General features: G+C 39.1%; 1 protein-coding gene across 7 annotated transcripts in view; it reads left to right on the plus strand.

The window, feature by feature from the left end:
• The window catches only part of BRD1 (bromodomain containing 1), a 107,381-nt gene that overhangs the window by 26,389 nt on the left and 55,247 nt on the right, over window positions 1–25,745 (plus strand). For 3 of the 7 annotated variants that reach the window (XM_077834824.1, XM_077834814.1, XM_077834835.1), the window contains 5 exons: window positions 4,767–4,923; window positions 20,675–20,806; window positions 22,315–22,443; window positions 23,335–23,647; window positions 24,653–24,913. In XM_077834824.1, the coding sequence (XP_077690950.1) occupies window positions 4,767–4,923; window positions 20,675–20,806; window positions 22,315–22,443; window positions 23,335–23,647; window positions 24,653–24,913 (992 nt within the window). Of the gene's footprint in view, window positions 1–4,749; window positions 4,924–15,553; window positions 15,714–19,584; window positions 19,888–20,674; window positions 20,807–22,314; window positions 22,444–23,334; window positions 23,648–24,652; window positions 24,914–25,745 lie in introns of those variants that run through there. The other 4 variants (XM_077834843.1, XM_077834869.1, XM_077834852.1 and 1 more) reach the window with 4 other exon arrangements.

Raw genomic sequence — 25,745 nt, forward strand, 5'->3', positions numbered from 1 at the left:
CATGTATGTCTGTCTCCGAACGGGTTCAGTGACCCTCCAACTTCAACTGAGAAGGGAAAGATCCTTGCCCCCGTCAGGGATGGTGGGATTAGTCCTGGGTACCATCTCTCCTATATGGGTCTTCCCAGTTTCCATATTGAGTTCCTTGCGCAGTATATTAGCAGCAGTTTGCCAGACCTCCGGCTTCACTACACCAGGAAACTAGGGTCACACAGTCTTCTCCAGCAAACCCCCAACACAAGGAGACCTTTGAGGAACAGGAAGCTAGGGCGGAAAAGAGTCTACTCCTTCCGATTTTGTCTTCATTGCCGGACGAGACAGTCACACTTCTGCCACCTTTGATGGCCGATGATTTCCGTCAGTTACAGGACCTTGCAAAGAAGGTTACAGACACCATTCAGATACCACTGGAGGAGGTTAAAGACTCACATCACAAGCTCCTAGACATTTTGCAGTCAGTGACACCTACCCAGATTGTGTTGCCTATTAATGAAGTGCTCCTGGATCCAGCAAAGACTGTTTGGCAAACTCCTGCCACCATACTACCAACTTGTAAACTGGCATATAAGAAATATTATGTCATCCCATGGGGACTCCGAATTTTTGTTTTCCCACACCCAAACTAATTCCCTGGTGGTGGATGCTGCAGACAGGCACGGTAGACATTATTACTCTAGGTCTGCTCCTTATGCCAAGGACCAGAAAAGGTAAAACCTTCATGATGGGAGGCCTCCTCATCCAGGACCTTCAGATTTCAGATCGCAAACTATCAGGCAACAATGGCCAAGTATGACTACATGAATTACAACAAATTTGCATCCTTTATTGTACATCTTTGACAGGAGCATAGAAAACAATTCCAGGTCCTCATTAAGTAGAATTTTTAGCCAAAATCTCTGTCCAAGTGTCCTTGGGTGCCGTGGACCCCGAGAAATGAAATGTAGAACTGGAAGGGACCTTGATAGGTCATCTAATCCCATGTCCTGCATTGAGGTAGGACTGAGTATTATCTATTCTAGACCGTCCCTGACAGGTTTTTTGGCTAACCTGTTTTTAAAAACCGCTAATGACAGAGATGCCACAACCTCCCTAGATAATTTGTTGCAATGCTTAGCTACTCTTACAGTTAGGAAGCTTTCCTGATGTCTAACCTAAATCCCCCTTTCTGAAATGTAAGGCCTTTACTACTTCTCTTGTCCTTGGTAGTTAAGGAGAACAATTTATCATCCTCATCTTTATAACAACCATTTACATATTGAAGTCTCCACTCAGTCTTCTCCAGACTGAACAAACCAGTTTTTTTAAATCTTTCTTCATAAGTCATGTTTTCCAATAATTTTTGTTCTCCTTTGGACTTTCTTCAGTTTGTCTATATCTTTCCAGAAGTGTGATATCCGGAACTGGACACAGTACTCAAGTTAAGGCCTTATCAGTGCTGAGTAGAGTGGAAGAATTACTACTTGTCTTGCACTCATGTGCAGGGTGTCGTGGCTACAGTTGTCGAGATTCCTGAGAGAGTCTCAGAATGTGATTGAGGATCTCTCATTTGATGATCAGAAGCTTTGCTTGGGAGCTATGGATGGGTCCATGCAAAAACTGAAGGACTCCAGGGCCATGTTGAGGTCTCTGGATATATACACCCCTACAAACGAGGAGATTTAGCAGGTCTCAGACTGCCCAGAGATTGCACTCAAGTCAGTACTTTTGTTTTCACAGAGCCACTGAACCTGCTAGAAAAAGACAGATTCCAGAGAAAAAGAACTTCCTACCCTCCTTCACTAGTACCCAGTCATTATCAAAACAATAATTTTGACAGATTGATTGAGGGCTCGACTTCTTCCTCACCTCTAGTTTGCAAGCTGCAACCATTTGTCTCCTTCACCACTTCAGGAGACTACCCTTCCCATTTCCAGTAGGCCTGGCAGCATAATACAACAGGTCATGGATGTTATAACATTGGGCTACACCATCCATTTCACATCCCTCCACATCCATCCCCCTTCTCCATCCTTCTTCAGGGACCCTTCTCACCAGACTGTATTAAGAGGTACACTCACTCCTTTGTTTAGGAGCAATAGAACCAGTCCCATCCCCTCAGGGGAAAGGGTTTTACTCCCTTTTATCATGCCAAAGAAGGCTGGAGAGTGGAGACCTATCTTAGATCTAAGATGACTGAACAAATTTGTAAAGTCTGAAAAGTTCCAGATGGTGGTTCTGGCACACATCAGATACCTGTGCTTCACCATGGGCTGGGATCATTTTCATTACTGAGTACTCATGATCTGGTATAGTGTGCTATTATCCTTTGGGGAGGCAAAACACGAGCTTCACTGTAGCAAGCAGTAACACACCAGAGGTCCATCTCAGCAGTCCCTTGAAGAGATTGTGGACCCCTTTGATCTTCCTACTTTGGCGACAAAGAGACTAGGTGGTTTCAAAATTGTTTGGTCCTGTCCAGATCTCTTTCCAGCCCCAAGGTTGTTCACGAAGGGTTTAGCAGGATTGGCTGCTTATCTTTGTAAGAAGCAATTTTAGTTTTCCCATATCTCGACAACTGGTTACATAAGGGCCAATTTTATGAAGCCATACTAACTTACACCCAGGTCTCTCCCTCTTCCAGGAGTTGGGTCTCCAACTAAACGTAAAGAAGTCCAAGTTAGTCCCGGTACAGAGAATACAATTCCTTGGGACATATTTGGATTTTTTGGTAGCCAGGGACTTCCTTCTCACAGACAGATTAACAACTTTGAATCTGGTTTGGACAATTCAGGGAAGCCCTAGTACTATAGTAAGGAATGGCTTGCAGCTCCTGGGTCATGCGGCAGCTTGCACCTTCATGACCAAGCATGCAGGATTACACCTTGGCTACTTTCAAGGCTGGTTCATGAAGTCCTATTCCTCAACGAGAGTTAAGTTGGATAAACAGGTCACAGTTCCCTGCCAGGTGGGGAACTCCCTGGATTGGTGGAAAGATCAGCACAAAGTCTGTGCAGGTGTCTTTTTCATCTGCCCAGTTCCAACAATAATTGTGACAATGGACACATCACTGTTAGGTTGGGAGCATCCTATTCGATTCATCTACCTGTATTTTTTCCCTAAACCACATAAATCTCGGCAGGGGACTTTTCTTCATATGTTAGATGTACCATGGGCATCGGCCTTTTATCTGGATAGGACCAAACAATTTTGGAAATCACCTAGACTCTGTCTCCAATGCAGAAAGTTCAGAGAGGTCCACAATCTCTTCAGAGGACTGTTGAGATGTATCTGTGGGTGTATTACTGCTTTCTACAATGCAGCTGGTGTTTTGCCTCTGCAAATGATTATAGGACGCTACCAGATCACAAGCAACTTTCATGGTGCTACTCAGAAACATTTCAGTGTCTGAGATATGCAGCGCTGCTACATGGGCTTCAGTACGTACATTTTCTAAATTGTGCGTTGGTCCATCAGAGCTGGTGCGGAACTTGGTTCTGTTGTATGATCTTCAGTCCTGGTCTTGATTCTGATTCCATGTGAGGATGCTGTTGGGGAGTCACCTGAAGTGGAGCACCCACAGGGACGCTACTCATAGAAGAAGAAAAGGTTTCTCACCTTGTGCAGTAACTGTGGTTCTTTGAGGTGTGTGTCCCTGTCGGTGCTCCACTACTCACCCTCCTTCCCCTCTGCTTTGGACTGTTCTTGCTGGATGTTTGACTAGAGAAGGAACTGAGGGCGGTTCGCCCACACAGCCCTAGATACTCTTGTGGCACAGGGTTGTCTAGAGCGCATGTGCAGGCCAAAGAGACACTGCTAATGGAAAATCTCTGATCAAGGGCTCGAGAGGCACATGCGTACCTAAAGTGGAGCAGAAGGTGAGTAACCTGTTTTTACATTTATAAACTTTTTTGTAAATACATGACATGGATTATCCACTAAGAAATGAATAACTTTTTTAGTTTAAGACTACTGAACTGAACGAAATAGATCATGTTCTCTTTTAAGAATCTTTTAAAATATTTTTTTTTTTTTACCTTTAGAAAGTGTCCCATAATTGCTATTTGATGACCCAGTCTTGCAGCTCCTGTTTACATACGTTCCATTGAGGCTGTGTGTGCACAACTATGGCATCAGTGTTCTGATGTTTTAATTTTCATATTGCTTTTTTCTTCGGAAAAGTCTCTCTTCTAGGCACTTAAGAAAAAACAAATCTAGAGGAGGGTTTTTTTGACATATTTTAATATCTAAGGTGCATTTTAAATGTTTAGAAAAAGCTAAAAATCCATCTTCTTTTTTAAAAAATAAACTAAACATAAAATAGTAAGTAATGAACGCACAAAACATTCATCCGAAAATTTGTATAGGGCTTTATGGCCCTGAAAATTAATTACAGGGGTTTAGGATTAAGTGTCAACATTTAAAAAAAAAAAAATTCTACTGCTGAGATTTTACTGTCAAATCTAATCTGAGAGCATTTTTTATGCCTGGGTTAGTAACTCATGAAAATTTACACATCTTCATATATTAGTATCATAATTTGTAATTTGATAGAAACTAAAATGTTGAGTAGTTGCTGTTAAAGGTTTTATTTATTTTAGCAATCAGATAAAATTGCACCAAGAGCAATATAGTCCAAAGAGATTTTATAATAAATGTTAGTGCAATATTGTTGTAGTACACAAAATATCTTGATAGAAATGAAAATTTTGATATTTAATTTCCATAACCAAAAACATGTTTGATGCTTTGCTGCAAAAATTAAACTTTCAGTTTTTCCACGTTTTTAGATTAAATAAAATTATGAATCAGGTGGCCATTCAACGGAAGAAGCAGTTTGTTGAAAGAGTACACAGTTACTGGTTACTTAAAAGACTGTCTAGGAATGGTGTTCCTCTGTTGAGAAGGCTGCAGTCCAGTTTACAGTCACAAAGAAACATACAACAGGTACGTAGCACACTTTTTACTCAAAACACAGATTTCAAGTCTTTTAATTTAATTTCATTTTGTAAAGAAAACACAAGAAAAATTTCTAGGAAACTAGCTTTGAATAAAATTTGATTTTCCTTTAAATTATCATCTGATGGATAATGTCCTCTGAATTCTAATTTAAGATCATTTAGTCTTGACAAATATTATTTAGGCCTCATTAGATTACAAAAATATTTTTTTGTATTTATCTTGGGTATGTTGTAGCAGGGAAATACTGTTTGCCAAATTCTTCGTACATCATCTATAATAATATTCAGGTTATTGTATCCCACTCATTATCAGGGTCTGAGTGTTTTACACCTATGGTACACTAATAAAGACCCAAAAACGCATTTTTTATTTTAAGATCTATTGGAAACACATGAAGCAAATTCAGTGGTTGCCAAATGGAAAAGAAAATAAGGAAAGCTTTTGGAGGTATATTTTACAAATGGGGGAAGGCAGGGTTATCTAGTGATTAGAGCAGTGGATTGGCATTCAGGAGACCAATTCAGATTCATTCTCCAGCTCTGCTACTGCACTGCTGGGTGGCCTTGGCCAAGTCACTTCCCCTCATTGTACCTCAGTTCCTGATTTGTAATTGGGGATAATGATACTGATGTTCTCTGTAAAGTGATTTGAGATGTATGGGGATGAAAAATGCTATGTAAAATCAAGATGATATAAACATGACCTGAAACTTTTTTTAAATCCCAAAGGCTTTCTCCTGCTCCTTGTGTTTGGTGGCAGCAGAATTAAGCCATAAACAGTCCAGGGTGAAATTCCCCCCAATGCAGAGAACCCAGCAGAGATCTATGTACCATTTCAATACTCCTAAAACCATTTTATGATGCCTTAAGTGGGACTAAAATTATACAAAGGCCTTGTACTGGCTTTTTGCACATTGCACCCTAGCAAAATCACATTTAGGTTGACTTAAAATTATAAATATATTTAGAAAATGAAGTACATGAAAAACAAAAGAAAAAATTATTATCCTTTGCCATCCAATTTCAGGGTCTTAATCAGGAGTAGGAAGCAACTTGTACTTTGTTTCAGGGGTTTGTGAGGTCGTCATCTCCTGTACAAATAACACATAACCCTGACCTTGGGTCTTGACGTGCTTAAAAATGTGTCTAATTTTAAGTCCTTAGTAGATTCTATAAATGAGTTAACGCCCCAATCCTGCAATCTGAATCATGAGGGCAGAGCCTTCCCCCACTCTGATTCAGGATGGTTCACGCAGTGCAGATTTCAGCCTGCATGGATAAAAATGCAGGAGTTTTTTGGTCTTTTTTTAAAAGAGCTGAGAATATATGTGACTGTTTCTTTCAGTTTGTGCTCTTACTTAAAAGTGAGCCCCATAATTAGTTATAAAGTAGTCTTTACTTTTAAAGCTGTGCTCTTTTCATGAAGAACTCTTTATCAGAAGAGTTTTGTGTAATTTTATATTGTCATTTAAATTATGATTATATAAAAAAACTATTAAAGTGAAAATTTCCCTCAGTGCATCAAGAACACCGTTTATACTGTACTATTATTTGCTAATATATCACTCGCTGGTAGCCTGACTTGGGGGGGATCATGATCATTGTTGCTTTGTCACTTCCTTTGTTCTTCTCTTTGTCCCTTTCTCCCCTTCTCACATTTCTTCTCTCTTTTTCTTTTATGAAAACCCCATTGATGCAGATTGTGACATCCAAAGTAGTTATTTATAGAGGTAACATAGCTGATTGATAAGACTGACACATTCTCTGCTAGAATTGACATTGGATATAAATCAGCCAGTCATTTATCCTTCTCCTCTCTTCTTACTTCCCCATTCTGGTGGTGTAGAATTTTTTTAATGTGTAATTTTGATTTTTTAAATATCTTAGATTTTGAATTTTTGATGTTCTACACAACTAGGTACTTATCCTGCACCACTGAAGTCAATGGGTGAAGGATCAAGCTCCTATAGAAGACTATTTGAATAATGTCTCACTAATCTAAATTGGGTCAGAAATTTAATAGCTCATTGCACTATAAAACAGATAAACTGTACAACTATAAAAGTCTTGTGTAATCTTCTAGTTTTAAATACTAGAAATTCCAGCTTAGAAGACATAATGTTACACATTAATGAAGTATTTGCAACTAAAAAAATCCCCCATTTTAAAATGACTTCAGTGGGAGCTATGTGTGTGCCCAGCATGTCTAAAAATCAGGACAATTGCCTAAGTATGAACGTAAGGCTTTTTAGGCTTCTGTTTCTGAAAAAGTTGGCCCCATTAATTGGTGGATGGGAAAGAAAACACAAAATAATTCTGCTTTTGGGATGATGTCTCGAATCATACATTTTAAAACTTGTAATAATTAACAGTGAATAATTTAAATTAATTGGCAAGTACTACATAGTACTCCTGGGGGAATTCTGCACCATTGAGCAATGCAGAATTTGTGTAGAATTAATGTTCTGCACAGAATTTCATTTTTCCTGGCAGAATTGGTACTGCAGAGCTGCTGGCCATCGCTAGGGGCCACTGGACCCATCAGAGTCTGACTCTCCAGCTCGCAAATACAGGACACTGCTGGGGAGAAGGAGAGGGGGAGCTGGAGGTTTCCAGGCAGCTGCAGTTCCCAGCATGTCCTGAAGGAAGAATGTGGTGTGCAGGAAACTCTGTACAACCCTGGCACCCAGCATCAGGCTGTTTCTCTCTCTGGATCCCTGGGCTCTGGGCAGTAGGGGCTGTGGGTAGCTGGGCTTTGGGGGTAGAGGGTGTCTGGGCTGGGAGGGGCACCCCACAGCTGGGTTCTGGGGAGGGAGGGATGTGGGTGTCTGGGCTGCGGAGTGCTCCGCAGCAGGCTCTGCTCTGGGGGAGAGGGTGTGTGTGTGTGTGTGTCTGAGGCTGGAGTGGCAGAGTTTTGCCCCAAGATGTGCCCAGCAGGCAAGTGTGACACACCCATTCTGAGACACCCAATGAAAACATAACAGAGAAAGAGGAACTGGGTTGTCATAAGGGTTTCTTTAATTCTACTCCTGGAGGAATCTTTTTTGTTGTCTGTATAGTTACAGACATACTTACTGACAGGCATTTTGAAATAATTTACCAAAATAATTGTAACTGGTGTGATTATATTGTGTTGTTTTGACAAATAAAATATGCAGAACTTTGCAGAATTTTAAAATATTATGCGCAGACTTTTTAATCTTTTGTCACAGAATTTCCCCAGGAGTAACATAATGGAATTTTAATGGCAGGATGAAAGCACTCTATATTGGCACTCCAATTGTATCAACAACTATAGTTTAGATTGTTGAAGTGTTTTCATTTTAAACCCCTCTTCTGACTCACTTTCAAAAACTTTTGCTTGCTAAATTGAAATTCTGCAGAACTGAGAAATTCTGTGCCTTTCTCCAAAGGTGAGTGTGTAGTTGGTTGGTTTATGTTTTGTTTTTTTTGAGCTTAATGAAAACATGGTTCAGCCATTCTTGACTAAGAATTCTGTGGGGGGGGAGGGGAGAACATATCCACTTTACAAAAAATGGGTGTATTGGAACAGCTTGATGAAAATGTAACAGTGAACTCCGGATGCTTATGTTCAAAATTTTAAAGTCAAATATTAGAAAATATTGGCGTGATTTAATATAATGGATTAATCTTAATGAGTCACTTCTCTTTTAAAATGTGCTCAAATATTAGGTCAATCAACAGATTGCTACAGCCTAAAGAGATTTAACTGAAATAAAGATGTATACTAAACATACGTTTTTAAAACTTGATTTGTAACCCTTGAACAGCGACCCTTTAGCTTGCCTGTCTGGCAGTATTAAACACTTTTTGCTACAGCTGCTTTTTTACTTTTAAGTTGTGCAGGTTGTACTTTAAGTATTTAACAAGCAACTTCAGATACCACAATGTATGTATCCTTTTAAGCATCTAAATGTCAATACATACTGCTCTTTATAATAATTTGGTATAAAAAAAATTTTAAATAGGTTTGGTGTTTCCTGCATTGTTGTGAGTTGTTTCTATAGTTTAGGATTAACCAATAAAGATAAAATCTCAGTGTAATAAAATTTCATAATAGGATTTTTTAAGATTTAATCTGAAAACAAATTCCACAAACAAGAACCCTAATTAGAAACTGAGATTGGTTGTACGTAAACTGTTTCAACTGAAGAGGCCATTGGTCCATTTTAGTTAATGCCCAACAAATGAGAATGAGAACTTTTTACACTTTCTTTTCATTTCGCCTTAGGGAGTAGCTGCCCCATACAAACAGATTGTGAAATATATTTGGTAGATGATGAGCCTCCAATTGTTTTGAAATGAAATAGAAAGATTGAAGTTTTATTTGTTCCTTATTTCTTCAGACTCAAAAGTAACTCCTTCAAAAGAGGGTTATAATATTTTCAAGTGTCAGTTTTATTTATGCACCTGTAAGGTTGGAGGAGAAATTACAAACATTTTAAAGTTGTTTAAAATGATTTTCCTAGATTGAAAGTACCTAGTATAGAAGAGGACTAATAATAGAAACCTGAATATAATGTTCTTTTTCAAATAGTGTCCCTGTGGATGCTCAGCTTCAGCTGTGCCTGTGCCTTTGATCAGAGATTTTTGGTAGCAGTCCCTGTATGGCCTAGTCATATATCCCACACCTTTCTGGGCACTGTGCTGAGGCTATATGGGTCTGCAGAAGGCAAACCACTCTGTCCCTTCTCATCTACCTTTGGCCCAAGACAGAGTCTATGGACTTGTTCGCTAATATTTAGCTTTTTCTCAATCTCTTATTGTTACTTACCTTAGTGTTATGGTTGTTGGAGCAATTGTTACCCTTGTTTTTTCTAACCCCTCCCAAAAAAACCAGCAACCCACCACACACAACTTTATATTCATAGAGGTAGTTATATAGATTTCCCCTTCTAAGGGTTACCTTGTCATTCGTTTTGCTCTGGAATGTTGGGCTCCCTGAGATTCAAGAGATGTCTCTCCTGTCGTCAGGCTATTTCAGTAAGTAACAGACACTCCCAGTTCCTCCGCTGTCTGGGTAATATTCATTTCCTCAGGAAGTGCAAGATCTGCACTTCCTTCAAGGGTAGATCCCGAAAATATAGAGAAATAAAGTTTAAACTCCTAATCATGGAGCAAGCTTTATGTCCAGCTTTGGATCCAGGAGCAGGGGGACCCCCTGTGCATAGACTGCCCAGCACAGCTAGTGCTGTGTCCACATGGACATCTTGGTCACTGGACGCTGGTAGAGACGTAGGTGGTACTGCAACACTGAGTACATCTACAGGACCAAAGTCCTCATCTACATCTGCCTCTAAGCCGAAAGAGGTAAGGATAAACGGCCAAGAAGGCCACGGAAACTTCAGGTCCCATGGGGAGTTCCATGCAGGCTCCGCGTGAGGCTAGCACAGCAAAGGCATAGAGGAGTCAGTACTCTAAGACAGACTCAGTACTGAGTTTGGATACCAGTACCCAGAGCGGCAAAGACAAGACTGAAAAGATCAAGCCCATCCCTGAACAATACGTGGAACTGAGAACAAGAAAATCAGTGGTATCAAAGGCTGCTCACCTACCTATAGTACTAAGCGTTCCATACAGGCAGCATTAGTATCGAAGCTGTTCTCCACAGGTTCCCACTTGGTCCAGTCTTTGATACCATCAGTAATACAAAGATTTAGGTACCCTAAGGTTCTAATAATGTCTTCTGAGCCAGTCCCCCCCTCTGTTATCGAGTGCTTGGTGTTTGTCAATATCATGACTCTCTTGGTCAATGACTCCTTTATGACCTAGGGCACCACGTTCCCCCTCATCTCTTCTTCAAGCCAAACAACTGCCCCCCCCCCTTAGAATATGTGGGAAAGGACTCATCACACTCTCAAATTTTGTTACAGGTTCCCCTGCCTATTCTAGAACAGATCACTTTCCTTTCTATACTAGTGTACGAGGACAGACCTCAGATGACACCTACATGGCAGGAACACAGATGGCTACCTATACCTTTTGGGCCCCGGAGTGCTGTTGTTGGGGTCCGTGGGCATTGTGTCACCAACAGTTTACATCAAGGTCCTCGCAACACCAGAGAGAACAGAGAAGAGCCCCTTTGCACCACCTATCCCAGAGGAACAGACCTGTGAGGAGCAAGAAGCAAGGGCCAATAAGGAGGTTGCACCTCTTACTAATATTTCTTCTTCATCTCCTGATGAAACTCTATAACTCCACCATCTTCTGACAGATGAGTTCAGGCATTTTCTTAAACTGATGAAGTAGATTGCTGACATGCTGCAGATTCCCTTAGAGGAGGTTTAGGAGTCCCACCATAAACTTCTAGATATTTTACACACTTGAAAGTCTTTCAAGATTGCCTTTACAGTCAGTGAAGCTCTTGTGGAGCCCATTAAGATGGTTCGGTAAATCTCTGCTATCGCACTGCCTACCTGCCAGAGAGTAGTTACAAAGTATTATGTTCCAGCTAGGAAATCGGAGTTTCTATTTTCTCGCCCAACTCAGAATTCCATTGTCATGCACACCATTAATGAATGAGGCAGACAATATAACTCAAAGGACCACAGGAGACTCAATCTTTTTGGTCAAATCATATGCTTCAGCCACACTTCAGTGCAGGATAGCAAAACATCAGGCACTCGTGGCCAAATATGACTATATTTAAATGGTGATAAATTCAGTTCTTTTATTGAGCAGCTGCTGGAAGAACATCAGGACCAGTTTAAGTCCATTCTACAGGAAGGTCAGCTCCTGACTAAGAGATCGCTCCAGGCCTCCTTGGATGCAGCAGATACTGCAGCATGGTCTATTTCCACTGCAGTAGTCATGAGAAGAGCATCTTGGCTACATCTGTTGGGCTTTCCAAGATAGGTTTAGAGTACTGTCAAAGATATCCCCTTTGGCAGTCACAACCTTGTGAACTTGACAGATACATCTCTCCACACTTTAAAGGACTTGAGAGCCATATTGCAATCCCTAGGGATTTACACTCTTCTCAATAAGAGGAGATTTGGTAGGTCTCCGATAGAGGACATGCTCTTTGTGCCAGATATCCTTCTGAATCCCCTGGTGAAGAAACAAAGATACTCAAAAAAACAAACAAACAAAAAAACCCTCCTTCAGCTACAGATACATCTTCTCAGCCATCCGTGTCCCACACATGACAGTTTTGATGACTTGGTCGAGAATCTCAACCATCCAACCAACAAGGTCTTACAGCTGCAACATCTTATCCTCCTTTTGAATGTTGCCTCTCCCATTTTCAGGATGCATGGGAGCATATATCATCGTACAAATGGGTTTTGGAAATAACATCTGGTTACACTATCCATTTCAAATCTCCTACGCATTCTCCCCCCCTGTTCCTCTTCAGGGACCCCCTCATGATCATTTACTAGAACAAGAAGTGACATCTCTTGTACATATGGGAACAATGGAACCAGTTCCTGTGCAGGGTAAGGGGATTCTATTCAAAGTACTTCCTGGTTCCCAAAAAGAATGGAGGGTGGAGGCCAATTTTAGACATTAGATCTTAAATATTTAAAGCAACAAAAATTCAGGGTGGTGATCCTTGCAGCAATGATTCATTTATTAGAAGTAGGAGACTAATTCTTGATTCTCGACCTACAAGACACACATTTTCATGTCGCTATTCACCTTTCATACAAGAAGCTTCTTCATTTTCTAATAAACAGAGAACATTATCAGTGCATGGTGTTCCCCTTTAATCTATCTTCAGCACTGAGTGTATTTTCAAAGAGTCTGGCAGTTGTAGTTGCTAACCTACGTCGTTTGGGTATAATGGTTTTCGTGTCCCTAAAGGATTGGTTCATCAGGGGCAGGTTGTATCAGGAAACGTTGATATCAGTAAAGATCACGTGTTCCCCGTTTCACAGCCTGGGCCTTCAAATCAACCTCGAAAAGTCCATTTTGACTCCAGTACAGCATCCAGATTTCATAGGCATATCCCTGGATGCAGTGACAGGCAAAGCATATCTACTGTCCAGCACATTTCTTGCCTTAGCGAATTTCATCTGAAAGATTCAGGGAAGTCCTCAAGCAACACTAAGAGATTGTCTTCAACTGCTAGGGCATGTCCAATTTGCGTCTTTTTAGTGCAGCATGCCAGATTACACCTCCAAGGTCTACAGGGATGACTGAATGGTTCGCAAACCAAGTACACAGTCTTGGCAGATTACTCTCTGTTCCGCAATGGGTTCTACAAGCACTCAACTGGTGGAAGGCCTGGAACAGAACTGCATAGGTGTTCCATTCTTGTGGATTCCCCCTACATTAGATGCTTCACTTTTGGGATGGGGGCACATCTGAGACCTCACAATGTACAGGGACAATGGTCATTACAAGAGCAGTTTCTCCACATCAGTCTCTGGAATTGAGAGCCCTCAAAAATGCTTGTCTACACTTCTTTAGCACTAATCAAGTCAAAGTCAGTAAAGATAAATGATCGAGAATGTGGCATGCATATCAACCATCACCATCTCTGTGCCAAAGCGATAAAACCCTGAAATTGGTGTATAGCCAGCCACATAGTCATCTCAGCTTCTTACCTCTTAGATATTCAGAACACCATAGCAGATGACTTCAGCAGACATTTTCCTCTAAATTATGAATGGGAACTGAACTCCAGATTCTTCCACAAGGTGTTCTTAGCCTGGGGGTTGATCTGTTTGCCATGGCAGCCGGCACAAAATGCATCAGGTATTGCTCTGGAGGGAGGAGGCCCCAATTTACAGTGGACTCGTTCCTCATCTCATGGACGAAAGGACTTTTCTGTGTGCATCTACCTACACTGTTACTGTTAAAGGTTCTCAGTAAGAAACCAAGATCAATCCAGAGTGACACTGATTGCACCAGTACGGCCAAGACCGGTCTGGTATCTATATATGATCAGACTAATCTCTCACCCTTCAAGGAGGCTTCTGATCAGTCCTCACCTACTGACTCAGGGTGCTGGCTGAGCATTTCACCCCAGCCTGCAGATTCTGAGGCTCCAAGCATGGGTCCTCAAAGGTTCTGTGCAATAGAGAGATCCTGTTTGTCAGAGGTACAACATGTTTTATTAAATAGTAGAAAAGAATCTATAAGAAATACTTATCTCCAGGAAAGAAAATATTATCTTTGGTGTAACAGTATTCACAGTTAGCCGACTTGCTCTCCTCTTCACAGGGTATTGGATTACCTACTGGAACTGAAAGTATCAGGACTTTCTTTGAATTCCATTAGGGTTCACTTAGCAGTAACAACTTTTCACACACCTATAGGGTTTTTTTTTCACTCTTAGCTCACCTAACTATTGCAAAATTCCTAAGAGATTTATTGAATATCTCCCCATAAATCACAGATCCTATTCCAAGCAAGGACTTGAACCTAGTTCTTAATTATATCATGAAACACCCTTTTAAGCCACTAGCTATGTGTTCCTCATTAGATTTATCAATGAAGACAGTCTTCCTGGTTGCAATCACTTCTGTCCCAAGGGTGGGAGAACTGGGGGACCTTAATGGCAGACCTCGTTTAGGGTATTCACCAGAGAGAAAGTGTCACTACAGGCATATCCAAGTTTTTTACGTAAGGTGTCCTCAGAATTTTATATTAATCAAACCGTTCACCTCCCAGTTTTTTTTTTCCAAAACTGCCAGGACTGTTCAAGAAACCATATTCCAGTAGATGTCAGGAGGGGCATTAGCCTTCTACCTAGATATGACCAAACTATTAAAAAGATCTCCGAGAATATTTGTGTCCATTGTTATACAGAAACACAGATTCAGTAATTTTAAAACATAGGTTATCAAAATGGATCTCTGATTATATTAAAATTTGTTGTGACAGAACTCATGTTCAGCCCCCTTCAGGAGTGACAGCACATTCTGGAAGAGCACTACCAACATCTATGGCCTAACTTAAGGATATACCAGTTGCAGACAGCGGTAGAGCGGCAACGTGGTCGTCTGTTCAGACTTATTTTAATCATTATGTTTTGGTACCTGTGCCAAAATCAGATGCTGCTGTAGGTGGTGCAATTTTCTCTTCTGAATTGGACTCTGGTGCAAACCTTCCACCTCCTTATGCGGTTACTGCTTGGGAGTCACCTGAAGTGCTCTACTACCCACCCTTTTCTCCCTCCTGTCATTTATTTTTAATTGAACAATTCGATGTCCAACAATCAGCAGAAGATTTCATGATTCCTTACGTCTCTTTTGTGATCCATGAAGCGTCATCACATTTTGATGTGGCAGTGACTTTTTGAGGCAGTTAATTACAGTGATAAATTACTTTTTTAAATTTAAAGTTTTACACTCCATACATTTAAACTCTATTTTTTGAATTCACTAGAAGATACCACAGAAACGTCAACATGTTGTAGAAATCAGGGGACCCTGCTGAAGAATTTAATACAGTGTGGCGCACAGTATATAAAGTCCAGATTAATAGCAGGAAATCAGCAAAAATTTAAAATATTTATAAACTTCTAATCAAAAGTAGAAGTAGTGATATAATTTAATTCAGTTCAATGCAAAACATATGCATAACATGATATGGCTGTGAACTTAGTTGGAAAAGTTAAGAAATTTAAAATTTTTGCTTCCTAGGAGAACTGGATTGTGCAGACTCTTTTGGTGTTGAAACAAATGCAGTTACATCGGTTTGGAAAAGAAAAGCACAGGAGAGGTTGCTGATGCCAAAGACTGTTGCTCAGTTGAGGCACATTCAAGTGTGCAGTCTGGCAGTTGTTTACCAGTAATTGCACTGGTAAATTTATTTTAATGTTTATGTTATAGGCGGTGCTGTTAATGACACTTACATTTGTATTTCACTGACGTTGATTATGAGTTCCTGTTTTCAATTTCGTATTCGCCCTGCTACACTTCAGTTGTGAGAGCTTAAATCTTCCATGCACATTCTCTGCTTCCTTCCAGTTTTTTTTAGAACTGGATTGATTAAATCTGTTTAAGTCCAATGATCTGTTGATGGGAGATAAGTGTGTATGTGTGTGTGAATACATGCTGGCTCCCAGAGAAATAGTTATGCTGATTTAAGTTCTGTGTGTGGACCAGAACTCAGAAAAAATGGTTGTCGTTTCTGAGAATGAAGTTAAGAAAAAAATGGGTAGCTTTTCTAGTTTAAAATTTTTTTCCTACTATTTTTTGAAGAATTCGTGTGCCTCCAAAGTTTGCAGTTGGAACTTCACAAAGGGATGGTTCCAGCATGAGAGAGCTCTCTCTTTTGCTGTCCCAGTGAAAAATCTGACCACATTTGGCCATGTTGTAAGCCTCTGAAAATCACCATTTGCACGTGTTCATCAGAGCTTGTTGGATTGAAGGAGATGTATCTATTTTAACCATTGGAAGAAGGTGTGCTGGATACAAGGAGAAAACCCTGAAATCTTCTACTGACTGGTGTGAACTGTGTACACTCCAAAATGTTTAAACATTGTGGAGTGTACACAGAAAAGCCACAAGAATGATTAAAGAATTAGAAAACATGATTTATGGTGATAGACTAAAGGACCTTAATCTGATTAGCTGGATAAAGAGAAGGTTAAGGTGTGACTTGACTATAGTGTGAAAGTAGCTACGTGAGGAATACACGTTTAATCTAGCAGAGAAAGGTATAACATTATCTAAGGGCTAGAAGTTGATGCTAGACAAATTCAGACTGGAAATAAGATATGGATTTTTAACTCTGTGCAAAATTAGCCATTGGAACAATTTCCCATGTGTCGTGGTAGATTCTCCATCACAGGAAATTTAATTCAGATTGGATCTTTTTCTAAAAGATACGCTCTAGTAATTATTTTGGGGTTGTTCTATGGCTTGTGTTATACAGGAGGTCAGACTAGATGATCACAGTAGTCGCTTCTGGCCTTGCAATCTATGAAACTTTATTATAGAACCTAACCTTATAACCTTGTTTTAACACCAGCAAGTATCACTTCCTCCATTTTACGGATGTGGGGTGTAACTGAGAAGTTACACAAGGTCATGCCTGACTGAGCTGGGAGTAGAACTCAGGGGTCATATTCTGTTAGATGTCACAGGAAGCACAATAGAGAAGGTTTAACTCCGTGAGGGCAAATGTTGCCTTAAGCTACCTGTGTTTCTTCAACAACCTGGGCTGCATTGGGGGCTGGTGTGGCCCCGCTGTCAGTTAGTTCAGCCCTGAAGGAGGCTTTCAGTTATGGTGACATTGCTCATAATGATCCCAAACAGCTAGGTAAAAGGTCCATGGGATTCATTAAGGTTTAAATCCCAGTGATGAACTTCCTTAGAACAAACTCTGTCATCTACTGTTAGGCCCACTGTCTCTTCCTGGACAGTAGAAATACTCCTTGGCCTTTAACACTTTTCAAGACCATGAGGATATTAATCAATTTTTCCTGTTCTAAAAATGATTTTTAGTATTGGTAATTATTTTGACCCAGCAGGTTGGGGAAGTAGAGATTTTTGCAGAGAATGGAATAATTGGTTTTCAGTCAGAATAAGATTATTCAAAGGAGAATCACATCCTTTCTTCCTAAATTTCTCTTTCCTTTCATGTCAGGCAGGACATCTCTCTGTTTTTGCCACAGAAAAGAGATTTTTGGAAAAAAGGAACTCTGGAGATCCATATTTAAGGATGTTGACAGAAAACAAAAAAATTACGCATATCAGAAAATTTTTTTGTTAGACACTAAAATGAGACCTGAAAGGTATCTCAAATCGCCTTACTCTTCTCCGAGGGTGTAAGTAAATACATATCTAAGACCTAGTCTACATTGATTACATTAAGTTGATGTAAGTTACGTCGCTCAGGGGTGTAAAAAAAATAACCCTCCTCAGCGACACAGCTTACATCAACTGAACGCGGTGTCAACATTGCACTATCTCCCGCTGCTTTATCTTCCGCCTCTCGGAGAGCTGGACTACTAAAGTCGACGGGAGAGTGCTCTGCCATCAAGTTACCATGTCTTCATCAGACCCGCTAAATCAATGCCATTGCATCTATCTCAGCTCCGATTTAGGGGTTTAGCGTGCCCGTGTAGACAAGCCCGAAGAAGCCTATGCATCTTTGAGGCGTCTTCCTGTCTAGCTGCCATGACGCCACTTTGTATTAAAAATAAGGTTTCTCTGTTCATCAAGAGAAGGGAGCCTCTACAACACACAAGGCAGTTACCCATTTCTGAGTCTTTTGCAAGCACTCAAGATTTATTTGAGATTCAGATGATGGACCTTTTGGGAACACTAAGAACTAATGCTAGTACAGACCCTGCTAGTAGAGAAATGCTCTTTTTAAAAATTTAGAAATAAAAATTCTCGTTAGTGGGTCTCCTACCTGACCAGAGTTCCTATTGGAATAAAGAGGTTGGCTCAAAATTCTCACGTTCAAACTTTATGAAGTTAGTGCCATTTTTCCTTTCTGCTTATATTTGAGTCTGATTCTGTTCTGTCCCTCTTTGCAATTTGGAAAGAGGAACAAACCATTGTTTCCAGATTGGCCTGATGAGAGAAAAAACAGCTGATAGATGAGAATTCTTAACTTTAGCAGAGGAGTCAGAGAGATTTACATGTCTTGAAATTGTAATTGTAAGCATTTTGATAAATAAACTATATGGCTGTCCTGTTTTACCATAACTTCTGTAAAACAATACATTATTGTGCTGAGATGTTTGTTTTTTTTAAAAAAAATCACAAAATCGCAGACCCATTGGCTCTTGCCACCCACCTCCTTTTTGTCTTCAAATGATATAACTTAAAAGTGACACTAAAGTCTGAAAAAAATCATCTACCCTTGCTACAAAGAACCTATATTAATATTACTAAAATTGAAAGATGAGAGATTATTTCAGTTTGTGCATTTGACAGCTTTTGTGTTGAGCTGTGTTGTATTTTCACGGTTCTCCCAAGCATTTCCCTTGTTTTTATAGATATATATTTCAAATTTAATGAATCCCTGATTTTATTGTTTTTTATTATTTCTATTCTGGAAGCACCTAAAGTGTCCAACTGTGTTTGTAGCCCATTTTGTTAGGCACTGCTAATCATCTAATAGAAGACAGTTCCAGGCAAGTTGACAAAATTTTCAATTAGCTCCAAAATATCTTTGTAAAATCTGATACTCTGTATTCTGTAAGTAGATCATTCTGTTTCCTGATTAAGGTCTAATTTCAGGACTTTCCAGGTGACTTGCTTATCCTTTTTGAATACCCTGAATAATCTCTTCCTCTTCTTTTGTAACTGTTTGTTTCTTCCATACAGCGTTATCAATATTTTTCCTTCATATTTGTTCAAATATAGCTAAATACTTCATATATTACACAATTAGTCTTTCTAGAGATACTTAGGAGACCCATGTTCACGGGTTCGTAAAGCCTATCAATTTGTTTTAATCTGGTTTAATCTTATTATCTCTTTGAACTGATTATTTTCTACATATCCTTATCATATATTTTGTTAATTGATCTTCTGTTGAAATTGTTCTTTTGCCTCCTGCAGCTGAAACTTTCAGGGTTCTAATCCATTGAATCTATAGTCAGAATAGCTTTCTAACTTTATTCCTCTTCCAAGTCTAAGGTTTTCCCTCCCTTGCTACCCAATACTGGAGAGTGTGTGGGAGGGTTGATTTTTGTTTCCAATTCTTCAAAGTCACAGCATTCGTGGTGCCCAGTCACCACTACTCCTTAGCTTACAAAAAGGGGTCAGTTGAGATGACAAGAATTGCTTCTTTTACCAGGACTGCTTCTTGCAATGCTTCTAAATCCTGCTGGTCCAGGAGTTTTGGACCCAGATTCATATACTTTTTGGTATCTCAGCCGCCATTTGTTTTCTAAAGTAAATTCATTTTTGTCTTAAAAGTAACCAGATGGGACCAGATGGGGCCATCCTCCCCTCCAGCACTTCCTTGGACCCACAAACATGCAGGGGAGACTGAGTACACTAGGACTCAGGTGGGGCCGCCTTTGCCTCCCATGTGGCCTTGGGGTGGGGGATGGGGACTACAAAGAGGAACCAGCCAGAGACTCCTGCTGGTAGAGGAGAAGCAGCAGAAGTAGGGACCTTTGTTCCTTTGGACATTAGGATAACTTTCTACAGTTTTGACTGGACTTTCTCTGTCATATGCTGATTGGCTGTTTTGCTTCAACCCTCCCCCTCAATCTCTTCAGCTCAGCTTCACACCATACCTAACCCATTCTTCTCCTGTGCCCAGTCTTTCTCACCCCGCCTTTCCTTCCCTTTTCTTTCTGTTGAGTTTATCCCCTCCTAACCAACAACCGCCCCCACCCCGCCCAATTATGGAACTAAAACGTTTGTTGTTGGCACATTGTTCATTCTGCTTGTGTATTCTACCTCCTTTGCCCTCCTTTCTACCTTCTCTGTTTAGATTATAATATCTTCAGGGCAGGGACTGTCTACTACTCTTCGTTTGCACAGTGTGGCCCTGTATTTAGTTGGTCCTTGAGCACTATCATAAAAACATTTATTTAGAATCATAATAAATAATAAATAGTGTGAAACCGAAAGCAGTCAAACCTTACTCCCAGGTAAGGAATTTAGAAGTAGTAAGGAAATACACTGGCTTGTAAGGGAGCGGGAGGTTTGTACCATAATTGTTTTGAATGCAATATTTGAATTGCCAAAAATAGAGAATGGTTTGCTGTTTTTAGAAATAAGTAAAAAATAATTGGCATTTCCTATTATGTTCCAACTTTAGAAACTATGGTTATTTTCTTACAGAGAGAAGATGATGAAGAAATGCAAGCCCTAAAGGAGAAGTTAAAGTACTGGCAAAGGCTGCGCCATGATCTGGAGAGAGCACGTTTGTTGATTGAACTTATACGTAAACGTGAAAAATTAAAAAGAGAACAGGTAAATGGATAACTTCAATTTGGTGAAACTTTGTTGAAGGAAAAAGGAAGATTGCTGATGGATTTCTTTTTTAAAGGAAAAAGACTCTACTGTCTGTCTCATTGATTTTAAACAATAAGAAAATCACGCATAGTATGAAGAATTTAGACTGAATTTAGGCCATTATGTTGGGCAGTCCATTACTAAGTAAATTAAAATAGCACCTTTCTACGCATCAGATCTGAAGTAGAGTGTGTGTGTTGCATTTATTCACTTTTGTGTGAAAAATAATTGGTATTTTTAATTCCTATTAATCCTGTAGAGACAACACAGAGGGCAAAGAAGCACAGTGGGAGTAAGGGCCAGTCGTTTACACTTGTATAAACATAATGAAGTCAGTGGCTTTGCCCTAGTGTAAAGGAATGCATAATTTGGCCTGCAGAATCTTCATACTGGTGGTGGTAGGTGAGAAGGAAAGAACACAGCATGACTCTCAGAGCCAAAATTGAGTTTGCAGTGCTGGCACTTACAAAAACCTCAATTTAGTTGTAAATGGGGCACATGAGCTCTGGAATCACTCACATATTAAATATGAAACCCCAGGATGACATTTTTCCAAAATTACTTTTCAGAATGTAATTGCACTTTTATTATGAGTTAATATAGTCCATTGGTAATAGTCTTGACTACATACTGAAGTTTAATGCCTTAATATATTAAAAGATAACAAAGTCCTATACATCCCCTTATCTGTCAATTGATGTCTAAAAGGATATCTTTCATATCGAAAGTATCACTGATATTGAAATCAAGATTATTCAGCAAATTGTTGCTTTTAATGTTGAATACTAGAAGTATGTTCTTAAAATATTCTGAAACCACTTTTTATAGACGATTATTTAAAACTTTCTTTACAGTTATTAAAACAATATATGATTATCCCTATAGGAGGATCAAACCTTTGAAGTAATTAGTGATTTTGATCTTTATAAACAGCTTTTATTTTTTCTGGAAGTTTAAGTAGAACAGACCTTAGGTGTAGAATTGTAATATTTTTACTTTTGGATATCAGTGCTATAAACTCATTTGGCATAGCTTGCATGCGGCACCATGTTTGAGTTTTGCACTGTTTTAAAAAAATGTATTTTTCTTGGTTGCTCCGATGAAGTGAACTGTAGCTCACGAAAGCTTATGCTCAAATAAATTTGTTAATCTCTACGATGTCCTCCTTTTCTTATTTTTTTGTATATTTGGTCTTGTTCTATAAAGCCGCTTTTTTTGTAGCCTGTTTTCTTTAGAACTGTTAAATAATTTTTGAAAAATTACTAAATTTAATCTGCACTAGCATTATAATCATTCTCAGTTTGAAAGCGCATTCAGATAACTGATAAAATCCCTCCTTGGAAGTGAAGCTGCAAATTCACTTGAATTAGACGCTTTTGAGAGAGAGAGAAGAAAAGTAATTTGTAGTCACTTCTTCTAGTTGAAAATAACTTACTATTTGGTGTTTTTTATATTTCATTATTCAGATCAAGGTTGAGCAGGTCGCCATGGAGCTCCAGTTGACTCCATTCACTGTACTGTTGCGATCAGTTCTGGACCAGCTGCAGGAAAAGGATTCTGCTCGAATATTTACTCAGCCAGTAAACCTTAAGGAGGTGCCTTTCCAATTAATCTTTTCATCATAGTTCATAGCATGATAGCTGAATTTAATTTTTTTTTATTCAGTTATACTGCAGGATTGGAAATATTTGAAGTAAATTTATTTTACAATATGCAGATTTGAAAATAAGTTCAAATTAAACCCCAGTAGGAGTAGACTGGGAACATGAAAATAGTTCAGTGAGAATTTATGACTTGGTTTTCCTGTTTTTAAAATATTAAATAATTCTGTAGTATTTAGACATAGACCTATATTATAGGAAGACATTTGAAACTCATTTTGCAGTCTAAAATTTAATTTGTTTAAACATAGATGTAAACATGTAAAACATGTAAAAATAGATGTAAACATTATTTTTCAAATAATCCTAGAAACTACATCTTAAATTATTCTGGAGACGGAAGGTCAAAATTTCCCAAAGGAAAACCAAGTTCATATGCCAAACTTGCATGCAAAAAAATACTACTATTTAATCCCTCCACAATCACAAAAATACACTGTTTGATATACATTAATAGCGTTACTTAAGTTTCATTGTCAGTCACAAGGTTCATGCTCCACTTTTAGAAGTCCACTAACTGACCTGAACAGGCTACCAATATATAAATAAACATGTGGCAGTAAGAGTACTAAGGCCATGATCCTACAGAGATTTATGCCCATGCTAATCTTTACTTTGTGTAATCTCATAATGGGAAAAGTTAAGCATGTGTATAAAACTTTACTGGGTCAGGGCTTTAGATTAGAAACTGGATTCTCTGCTTTCTTTATTTCACAAAATATACTTAAAATTTTAAAAATCTAGATTAGTTCATCACAGTACAATTATTTTATTGTTATATCAGCTGCAAGTTTAAACATCTTCTGTTTTAATATTTATTCGTAGGTTCCAGATTATTTGGATCATATAAAACATCCCATGGATTTATCTACTATGAGAAAACGGTTAGATTCCCAAGGCTATAGAAACCTTAATGAGTTTGAAGAAGATTTTAATCTTATTATAGATAACTGTATGAAATACAATGCGAAGGATACAATATTCTATAGAGCTGCAGTGCGATTAAGAGATCAAGGAGGTGTTGTTCTGAGACAAGCTAGGCGAGATGCTGAGGGGATCGGTTATAATAATGAAACTGGAATGCATTTACCTGAACAGCCTAAACTAGAATCACCCCAGCCTTTCTCCTGGGAAGATGGTAAGAAACTTTCTAAATTACTGTAGCGATCAATTTTCAAGAAATATAGTCAAAGCATTAGCTGCATTTTTAAAGTTTAATTTTTAAAATAATTTTTAAAACTGGCACTTTTTTACTGCAGTCAGACTATGTAGTTCTTACACATGTTCAAGTCATACCTGTTTAGTTTACCGACAAAAAGATTTTTTTTTTACTATTTTGTAGCACTGTGAATACATCATACCTTTGAAAGATTAAACTGTATTCTCAGTTCTGTCCCATCCATAATCAAGAAAAATCTTTTCAATTGAATTCTGATTCCAGAACATTTAGGCCCAGATTTAACAAGGTTCTTAAGCATGTGCTTAACTTCAGTGCATGAGTCCTCCCATTGACATAAACAAGTTACTTATGTATGGGCATACTTGAGTAGTTCAGTGGGACTGTTTACATGCTTAAACGTATGTAAACGCTTAAGTAGCTTGCTGAATCAGAAGTATTTTTGTTTAGTGGTGTTACATGAAGCAGGATGCAAACAAACTCAATAATCAGTTATAATAATCAGTTACACTTGTAATACGAGCAATCCCAAAAAGTCTTATTTTGACTTGTGCACTGAGAAAATAGTAAACGTAAGTCTATGAAAAGAGAAGAAATAACTATAGTGGGGAGGAATTAATAGTATTTGGTACAACTATGGGTCAGGCGTCACTATACATCCTTTCTATTAGTATACCTCAGTCCTGACCTATGGAGTCCCTGCTATTCCAGTTCTGGATGTCTGAAGCAAAAAATGCTAACTAACAAGAGTTGTAGCAAATGGCATAGCAGGAATTTACACTGGCACCTTTTCACTAGTGATAGTGAGACTATAAAACTTGCTTCAACTTGTGGCCAAAGTCCGATTTTATTTTTATATTTTTAATTCCAAAACATGAAACTTAGCAAATATTTTTTCTCCAAGTAGTTTTTGGAAAAAAAATTCTTATTAACAGATATCTTAAATTACACATGTTTTGACTTCAGTGGATAGGTTACTGAATCCAGCTAACAGAGTGCATATGTCCTTGGAAGAACAGCTGAGAGAGTTGTTAGAAAAACTTGATCTCACCTGTGCAATGAAATCCAGTGGGTCAAGGAGCAAACGAGCAAAGCTGTTAAAGAAAGAAATCAGCATTATTCGCAACAAACTAAGTCAACAACACAGCCAGCCTCCCCAGATAGAATCAGGTATTGGAAGTTTTGAAGAGGAAAGTGCAGCATTAGAACAAGAAGGTGAAGAAGAAGGTAAGATTTTAATTGGTGTTTACATCAGTACTATTTTGAACACTTCCAATTAGATATCCTACATTTGTCATGTAAATACCACAGTAGAAAGTAATATTCTATTATGATCTGATTTCAGGACAGGTTTAATACACTGCAAATGAACTATACTGTTACCTTTAGTATGCATAAAATCTATTATCTGGTTACTTTCCCCTTGCTCCTGCGAGAAATAGATTTTTTTTTAAAGAAAATACAACAAGAGGTAGCAAAATTAAACTTTTTAAAAAGTACTACTTTATACTGAAAGTTATGGGGCTCCGTATTTTTGAAAGTTGTGTTATTCATACTTAGGGTCTTTAATCCATGTGCAGCCACTTAACTTCAGGCACTCAATACTGAAAATTTTGGCCACTAAACACATCCTTTTGTAGTTCTTCCTTCTGACCCCTGCACTGTAGGCTGTTTTTTGTTTAATTTATTGATGATGGAATTTGCCAGAAATTAAGTAGAAGGTTGCAGAATATGAATATAATAAACAATAGGAAAGAAGGGTTGGGGGTAGAGTAGGGTTGACCGGAACGCCCAGTTGAAAAGGGACCCTGGTGGTTCCGGTCAGCACTGTTGACTGGGCCGCTGAAAGTCTGGTCAGCGGGGCTCAGGCAGGCTTCCTGCCCTAGTTCTGCGCAGCTCCTGGAAGCGGCTGGCATGTCTGGCTCCTAGGCGCAGGGGTGGCTATAGGGGTTCTGCGTGCTGCCCCCACCCTGAGCACCGCCTCCACAGCTACCATTGGCACAGGCAGCACGCAGAACCCACTGGTCTTTCCACCTAGGAATTGGACATGCCAGCCGCG

Source organism: Eretmochelys imbricata, chromosome 1 (genome assembly GCF_965152235.1).
Source record: "Eretmochelys imbricata isolate rEreImb1 chromosome 1, rEreImb1.hap1, whole genome shotgun sequence".
NCBI lineage: Eukaryota > Metazoa > Chordata > Testudines > Cheloniidae > Eretmochelys > Eretmochelys imbricata.